We start from the raw sequence: 8,953 nt of genomic DNA, 5'->3' as shown, positions 1-8,953 counted from the left end.
AAGTATAGACATTTAAGAGGAGATTAACCAAAATGTCATTCTGGGAAAAGAAATATATCCCAATCCACTTATGGTATGAGCTGATGGAACATATATATTTTTTCTTTAATCTTCCCATAAAGACTTCAGAATAAATTCTTTAATAATCATACAGAAACATAATCTAAACAGTTTCAGGGAAGTGCATTTTCAGTAACTAACCAAAGCACAATCTTATGTTGGCCCTCAAAATAAATTAAATTAATCATTGTGTGTAAACATGCAAAGCAGATGGATACACCCGTTTCTGTGTTTCTCACGGGCAAATCCATATTGCAAAGCTCCCGTCTGAACAGTGTGGGCCCGGTTAGAAAGTGACAGGACCAATCAGAGACAAGGGGCAGTTCTTTCGGGCACAGCGAGTCGTGATGTTGCCTTTACAGACAGGAGAGTCAAGGCTGGCATTATATAGTATAAGGTCATAACATGGCATGATTATTTAACCTGTTCACTATTCATAAGGTTAAATAATGAAAATATAAATGAGTTAGAGGAGGATTAGATTCTTTATTGCCCATGGTTATGAACTCTCAGCTGTGTGTGTTGTTATTGTGTCAAAGTTTCTCTGGCTCCAGTGTGCATCTGTTTATTTGGGTGCGTGCAGCATTTCACCACCATCATCAACCACAATATTGTGAAAGTCAGAGCCACAACATGATAGCATGAGAGCAGGAGTTTTATTTTTAAACCAGCCTCAAACACAGGACAACACATGTCAGCGCCAACACAACTCAGAATATTTTTTTTTAGTTGTATTTGAATATAAATGAACAGTTCTGTTTAAAAAAAAAGAAAAAAAACAAAGGTATTTGTCAAAACTGGACACATATGTTGTAAATTTCAGGTCTCAGTTCGTAGGTTGTCGTCTGGATTGGATGTTTTTTGTTGATGCAGCTGTTCTCATCAGACACAGTCAGACTCTGATTCTGCCCTCAGTGCTGCTGGGAGTTTTTTTAGACACCTAAAACAAACACAGAGACAGGAAAGATGAAAAACTGCATTATTCTCAAACATAACCATATCCCACATTGAGCCAGAATCTCTACAAAACATACAAGGTGCCTCATGAGTTGGGTGTACACTGTGTGTTTTCAAGTAGACTCTATAACAAGACAGTCTGGCTGCAGACCGTTCATCTCTGACAGCCACTCTCACAGAACGAGACCCCATCCCTTTCAGAACCAAAATAAATGCTAAACCAATCAAAATAAAATTGGATTAAACTTCGTTTAGGGTTAGAGTAGGGATTAGTATAACAAAAGTTGAAAGTAAGATGCCTGACCTGCGAAACCTGAAAACAAAAAGTTTCAATAAAGTTGAAAAAATTTTTGCACTCCATGAAAACATTCTCATGTAGCAAGTATAGCTTAAGGAGCTCCATCAGATGCGACAACGTGGCTTATGCAGCTAACGGAGCGAACATAGCTTAAATTAAGCCCACAAAGCAGCACTGAAAGCTACCTAGAAACATTGTCTACATATCCATGTTATCTTTAGCTATTTTTGCGAAAGCTAACTTAGCAACATTGACTAAGAAGTAACCCTAATTATGTAGCTAGCATAGCTATGTTGGCTTAAGATAAAGCTAACAAAGCTTAAGTAAGCCACCATTTGTGTAACTTCTAAAACAGGTTTATGCATGATTTAATCCCAGATTAGACCTCTGCCCTCTTTTTCTAAAACATTTGAATAAAAAAAAAAAAAAAACGTAAAACAGGAAATATGCTGTATTCGCAAATTACGGCTACTCTTTTTTGATATACGGTGTCTCAAATGAACGGTCCGATAAACTCAAAGGTTTAAGTCTGATCTATTGTCCTGTTCTCGTGCTTTAAATAGCTACAACAGTGACAAAACCACTCTCCTCATCTTTCTTTCACTCACATAAACAGCATCACTAGCAAACACAACTAGCAGCTAAATTATAACAAATATTCTGTATCAGCTGGAGGTCCACAGGTAGACTGATTTCCTGCTTTAGTTTTCTTTGTCGTAGTCAAGACAAAGACAAAGACATTTTTTGCCCTTTTCATGGAAGATGCCATCCAACAGTTATCATAGGAAAAATTCCCCAAAGTTGAGGATTCTGCTCATGGTTCTGCTCTCACTGTGTGAGTGTGTGCTGCCTCACAGCCAAAATGTCAAACATATGAGAAGTCAGGCTGTGGTTGGCTGTCGTGTCCCCCCTGGTGTACAATCAGCTGAAAATCAGCCCAACTTCCAAATGAGTCCAATTTCCAACATTAAAGTGAATCCAAATACTGTCGAGAATGACCTTTTTAGGTGTAATATTTATGTCCTGTGATGCTTCTGAATCAATGTTTGAAGGCTGCCACAGAGGCCTGGCAAAGAAGAGGGCGGGGCCAGTGAGCAAGAAGACATTCATCCATGTTGCTTTAATTTTTAAGAATGTGCATGTGCAATAAACTGATACAGGAGACACGTGTGCTTATGTGTAGTTTACAGTAAGTACAGTGTATCTCTGGCCAAACACTATCAATCCTCTTATCACAAACTGGTAATTTAAAGAAGAAAAAAAATCATCAGAGTAACTCACCTGTTTCTCCAGGTGTTGGATGTGCTGCTGGCGTCTGTTAATTACTCTGTCCTGGGCTGAAACCAGCAAGGTCAGACTTGCTAGTCGCCTGGCCTGTTTATTCATCATGTCCTTCATAGAAACAAATATGATAATTGTAACCAAATTAGATATAAGATGAGTGACACTGATGGCCGAGTGGTTGAACTGGGCCAGGTCTCGGTCTAACCTTTGGTTCCCTTTCCACTCTCACTCACTGATTTTATACCCTATCTGCTGTCCTATCAAATAAAGGCACCAAAGCCCTAAAATAAACTAAAAAACAAACAGCTCTAGAGTTTGGAATGCTCCTGTTCTTTGAATGTTTTATGGTTTGAGTTTGTCCTTAAAGCTTTAGCATACAACAATATGTAGACCATGTCGTTCTGCCAGATTTTAGCTAACACTTTCAGTGACTTGAATCTGTTTCAATGCTAAATGCACATATTTTACAGTCTCATTTAAAACGTTTGCCTTGTGTTTGTTATCAGTTATAATTCTGGTTTCACCTTCATAGATCCGATGTCAAGTTCAGTCTGACCCTTGCTCCTCGGTTCATTCAGACTCGTGACTCTCTGAATCATCAGGTTCATTCGACGCTGCATGGCTCCCTGCTCTGCTTCCAGATCCTCCAGGCCCTTCTGCAGATCTTTGAATGTCTTCCACAGCCGGTCTCCTCTGGCTCTCAGGATCTGCAAGTCCTTCCTCACCTCAAGAACAAAAACATCATAAACTGAGAGGAGAGGTTTTATGTTGACAAAAATTGATAATCTTATTACCTTTTACGATGTACCGATACTGCTTATGGGCAGTTTTACCATAAGGCACAGGTAGGCAACATCCTGGGGCCTCATGCTCCAAGAGGCCTTAAGATATAGTCATTATAGGTGTGCATCAATTATGACGGAGAGCATGTAACTGTTGGCCAAAGCTTGCTTTTCAAAATAGTTCTAAACACAGAAGCTCTCTAGGTGAAAAATGAAATGCTTCAAAAATTTCTGACAGCATGCAATTGAGCCAGCGTAGTTTTTAGGCCCGTTTTTACCTGAAACTCCCTAAATTATGCAGAGCAGCTATTCTTCTGTAATGCTATATAGCCTAGCTTCTCTATCATCAAGTACCTCATACAACCCAACCTCAAAAACACTGAAATATCCCTTTAATAAGAAGAAATCTATGCTCTTTTGGTGCAATTTCTGTTGTTACATTTTGCTTTTATTTTACCACACATTACCCACACCTGTGTGACCAGTCACACCTGACTGAATGATGCTCTTCTAAAAGCTGAAGCAATACTTTTGGATATTTATCTTTAATGTGTTGGTATGTCCTGTAGTTCTGGTTTTGTTACCTGAAAGAAATTACTCAATCTATATTTGTATAATGTTGCTCTGATTGTGTCAGCTGCATGGGGAAACTCATACTAGTCTTTGTCTGAGGCCTCCAAATTTGTAAAACTACCCCGGACATTGCTGTGAGAAGTATTGTGGTTATATTTCTTCTAACTTTTGATAAAAGGGGAAAATTTGGACCAAAACAGTTCTTGGCTCCAGAAGATTGAGGTTAAAACATTTGTTTACCAAAATGTTTACCAAATTTTAAAGGGGATTTTTTTGTAGATCTCAAAAATACTTTCCAACTATTTGGAAAATCCACTTATCATTTAAACTATTTCTTGGAAAGCTTTTAGAGAGTTTGTCTGACCAAATAAACAGTTGATGACACCAGTTAATGGTTTATGGCTGTAAAACATTAGGGTTTGAACATGAGACTGGGACAAAGTCTGAACTGCTTTCCAAACTGGATTTCTTTTTTAAAAACGTGATTGTTCCTCACCTGCCTGTGCGTCCGTCCCGCCTGCAGACTCTGCTTATGAAGGCTCTCCACACTCTTAGTCACCCCGTCCAGCTCTGCGTCCACCTGCTCTCCCTGCTGCTCCAGACGCTTGCCGTTGTCCTGGACTCCCTGCAGGAGGTGAGCCAGTCCAAGAGACAGCATCCTCACCTGGGCTACGGGGACCGCACCTGCAGCCTGGGATGTCGAGGTGGAGGAGGCTTGGTAGGCCTGACAGAGTCCCACCATCAACACCAGCAGCAGCAAACCACGAGTCATCCTTTCTATCCAGGATTTCTTAAAACAGAGAATGAACTCCTGATGCTAAATCTTGGGAACCCAGGACCAGATCTGTGGCGTCATGCAGATATTGCTTAAAAGCCCACTTGTCATGTAGAGAAGAATCTTCATCTGCTGGTCCTCTAATGTCCTGATGTGGCTCAAATGTTTCCTGAGGAGGTCTGCAGCTCAGTGCTGGTGCAGGGCAGAGGGATGAGGAGAGGGAGGAGAGCCAGGCTGACACAGGGGGAGTTCCCAGGCCGATGCATGAAGTACTACATTGGCAAATTAAAACCATTTAATCCTAAAAATGGTAGCATTCCAAAGAATTAAAGATTTCCTGCACAAAAAAATGAAATTCAACATTTTTTGTTGCTTAAAAATGCTAATGAGGGACCAAATTTGAAGTTAAAGCAGATGGAGTTCATCTTATTTGCTAGGCACTTTCAGGTTCAGACTAATGTGACTGACACATGAAAGTTAAGCAGGAGAGACCTCTGCTGGCTCTTTAAGGAAAAGACCTTTTTCTCTCCTGTTTGTGGCAAGTTTATCAACCAAGCACCATTCATATATAAAGCAATGCAAATGGACAATAAACAAAATGTAACCTTCACATTAGGTCTCTCCTCTGTGCACCTTAATGTTAAAGTAGTGCTATAAAGTCTCGACATCAGTCTTATCCTCCCAACAGGCACAGATTCACCTGCTGGTCTTGCCTAATCAAAACAGATTCTGGCCAGAAAGCCTTCCCCAGGATTTAGGCTCACAGTTTGCTCCATCTGTGTCAGGCACAGCCCTAAGCTGCTGGAATTCCCCCAAAGTGCAGGGGTGCCGTATGTAGTTTTAATCAAATTAATAAATTAAGTTCATGCAGTCATGTGCTACTGTCCAAACACACAAATCCAACAGACTGATATGGTCTAAAAAGAATATATTTTATACAATAATTCACACCAGAACATCTTCACCTTGATTTAGGCTGAGCTGTGAGCGTCTGAGTTATTGAGCATAAGCTGCTTCAGACTTCTTGATACCACCTGCGAGGGCCCCCATACACCCCCATCGCTCACCAGTTGCATATCTTTGAATTGAGTTGTGGACGAAAATGACTGAGGACAAAAATGCAAAAATTATTGTTGAGACTTCCTTTTAAATCGGAGCATTATTGATTGGTTTATTGTAACTGTAGCACTCCTGTTGGTTGCATAAAATCAGCATTCAGCAAATATTCATGTGCTTGAGAATGACGATGTCATGTAAAATTAGTCTCAGTGAAGTTTAAAACTACTGAAAACTATTCAGGAAAATGAAGATATGCAGGGATTTGATTTAGTCAAAGATGGTGGATATAATGAAGATGAAACCTGGAGGACAGCAGACATCAACATAAACACGAAGTAGCAGCCGTGAGCCGAACTTCAGCCAAAGATATATTGACTGGAGGACAGCACAGAATTATCCACTGTGGACATTTTTCTCTCCTCCACTTCTCCACATAAACCACCATAGCTGGATTTTATAGTTTTAAGTGAACAGCAGCGGCAGCTGAGCTCAACTGCTAATGGGGAATAGGAAGACTTTTTTTGTCTGAATTTTTTGTGCATTAAAAAAATAACTTGGTCTCATGTTGCTCTAATCATTTTTGAACACTGATGCCAAAACTTTCGTCCATCATTATTTTTAAAGAGCAGGTTCAATTTTATGCAAATTTTCACATCAGTCCAAGTCATTTAGATGGAGATTGATCAATCAGATCAGTGCCTGCTGCTTCTCTTTCTGACTCGCCCCTGCTTGACCCCTCCACTCTCTTGCCCGACCCAAAAACCTCACTTTTAACACAGTGAGTTGACCATGTATTATGTTGATATCAACCATGGAAAAATAGATAAGGACATAAGTTTGTTCTCACAGGCACCAAACAAAGTTTGAATTAATAAGTTGCTCTCCATTCTCCGATTTAGCACAGCTGTGACGTCAGAGCTGTGCAGTAAGGACCGTTTATGGCTGTTGTATGGTAGTGGCTAGTGCGCTAACAGGCTAAATGATAGCTAACTTGAAGCTAAGTGTTGTTTACGCATTAAACACAGCGTGTATGTTGCAAATGACAGTATGTAAGAAATAGCTGATCACATTTTTCATTATGTTTGTTTAAACAACTAATATATGGGTAAAATAATGACTTTTAACGGCCATTTTCGCAGTCTGATCATGTGTAATCTGTGTAAACAAGCAGGCTTTAACAGAAGCAACACTCCGGTTAACTTTCAGGCTCGGTTTTTACAGTCTGTGACTCTGGTCAGGACTCAGACAGAATGTGACACATTGGGACAAACATGGTGAAACAACATTGCTTTTATACAGTGGAGTAACTTAAGATATGATTATATTTGAAGCTAATGTAGAGTTATCTTTTATTATCTACCTCTTATGTTTGTTAACATTAGCTATTTGCTAACTAAACCTCATTGCTGCCGCTGTTTTTGCCGTCTCAGTCTGTTTTTTTTTTTTTTCATATCTGACATCTCTCCTCTTGGTTTTTTGATTTTGTAAAAGCGAAAAAGTCAACACCACAATCTGAAGAGTTGAACTTCATGTTAGCTCAAGGCTTTGGTGTACTAGCATCTGTTTAAAGCATGACAGGCCTCCCATCCATAGCTATGGTTGCTAACATAGGATTGGACGGTGGCTGTTTAGGGAGGGTCTTAGCGAAGGGTCAGTCGTACAATGTTATGTTATGGCTCTGTTAGCACTCAGATGGCTAACGACTCGTAACGTATTTTGTCAAAATTCCTATAAACTGTAGTACGTCACAGTCCATAAAATCTACATATGGGTAGAAATTTTCAGTATTAGTACACAGGGCCCATCATTGATATGTACTTCACAGGGGGGAAAGGTTCCCTAAAGCCAAACAGGAAGGGACATAAATCTCACAAAATGCAGGTGGAATAACAGACAATATAAATAACTCTGAATGTACAGCTTTCGGAGCATTTGTTAGATTTGTATTGCTTGTGCATTTGCAGCAAGTTTGACATTATTGCAATTGATTTATGATTTTTTCTCCATTTGCAATGTTGGTCCGTCAGAGCATTTATTTAAACTTTTGCAGGTGTTTTCAAATTTCTTTTAATGTTTGCAGCTCAGTTTTCCTTATGTAACTTGTCACTTGCCCCGCTGACCCTTTGTCCATCTCAGTCACCTCTATTTAGGTTTTCCTGGCAGCAGTTTTAACATTTAGTACCACATTAACTGCACTCTTTGAATTGTTTTCAGGAGAAGACAAAAAAAACATTTGTTACTTGCAGCATTTAGGTGACGAATTAGAGGCTGAAATACTTTTAAACAGCAGTGGGCCTGTGGGGAAAAAATTTCAAGCAGTTTGCAGCACTAAACTTGCAAAATCAGGCTATAACAAAAACGCTTTGTGGTGTTTTTAACATGTTGATTCTTGTTACGTAAAAACAGAAGATTGTTTCAGTGTTTCTGCCACAAATATATGTAGAGTCTTTGGGAAATTTTGCATGGATGTATGATGCTGTGATAAATATATCACACACAGTTATAGTTTTTTCAGCTTCAAAATCAGGATTTATCAGCAGTAAATGTTCTAAAAAGTCAAACCATGTAAATTTGGTACGGTGTGCTGCAGCTTTCTGGTTCAGTTTTTGAAATAAGCTGTTGCTACCATGTGTTGGTTGTTAAAGTTTTATTGTAAAGGGGAATTTTTAATGACTTAACTGTATGTATGATTTAGCAGCATGTTTCTTGTCACAGCAGTGAAGCTTTATTGTGTTGAATTGAATTGAGACAAACAGGAATTCCTACACTCAGACTGAGGCTGAATGAGTCGCTTTGTACAGACGAGGGACAGACCAACAAACTGTCCTTTGAATTGTTTTGGAGTCGGGGCAGGCCACATGCACAAATGACACTATGTGAACTCATAAAGCCTGATTTATAAAGGAGAGAACAGCGACAGTCTCAGCCCACTCCTTCCTCCTGCAGAAATCACAGGAAAGCTGCAGGAATGAAGTCTGAAAGAGCTGCTGCATCAGGAAGACGACAGCTCAGACAGTAAGTCTTCACATATTCATCATTTTAAATGATATTAGTTCTTTAAAGCTCCTGAGGATTTTTTTTCTCTTTACACTTTTTCACATCACTGTGGAGGAATTTTGGCCCACTCTTTTGCAGAATTCTTATAATTCAGCCACACTGGAGGAT

General features: G+C 39.5%; 1 protein-coding gene across 1 annotated transcript; it reads right to left on the bottom strand.

The window, feature by feature from the left end:
- Positions 1–699: 699 nt before the first annotated feature.
- On the bottom strand, positions 700–4,919 carry LOC121525445. The gene is made up of 4 exons (XM_041811447.1): positions 4,451–4,919; positions 3,124–3,324; positions 2,597–2,707; positions 700–1,000 (listed from the first exon to the last, which is right to left on the bottom strand). Exons 1-4 carry the CDS (start codon positions 4,724–4,726, stop codon positions 953–955), a joined length of 636 nt encoding a protein of 211 aa, XP_041667381.1. The 5' UTR covers positions 4,727–4,919; the 3' UTR covers positions 700–952.
- Between the last annotated feature and the right edge of the window lie 4,034 nt (positions 4,920–8,953).

This window comes from Cheilinus undulatus, linkage group 17 (assembly GCF_018320785.1).
Source record: "Cheilinus undulatus linkage group 17, ASM1832078v1, whole genome shotgun sequence".
Taxonomy (NCBI): domain Eukaryota; kingdom Metazoa; phylum Chordata; class Actinopteri; order Labriformes; family Labridae; genus Cheilinus; species Cheilinus undulatus.
The sequence above is the reverse complement of the archived record's forward strand: the minus strand, read 5'-3'. Positions and strand labels throughout refer to the sequence as shown.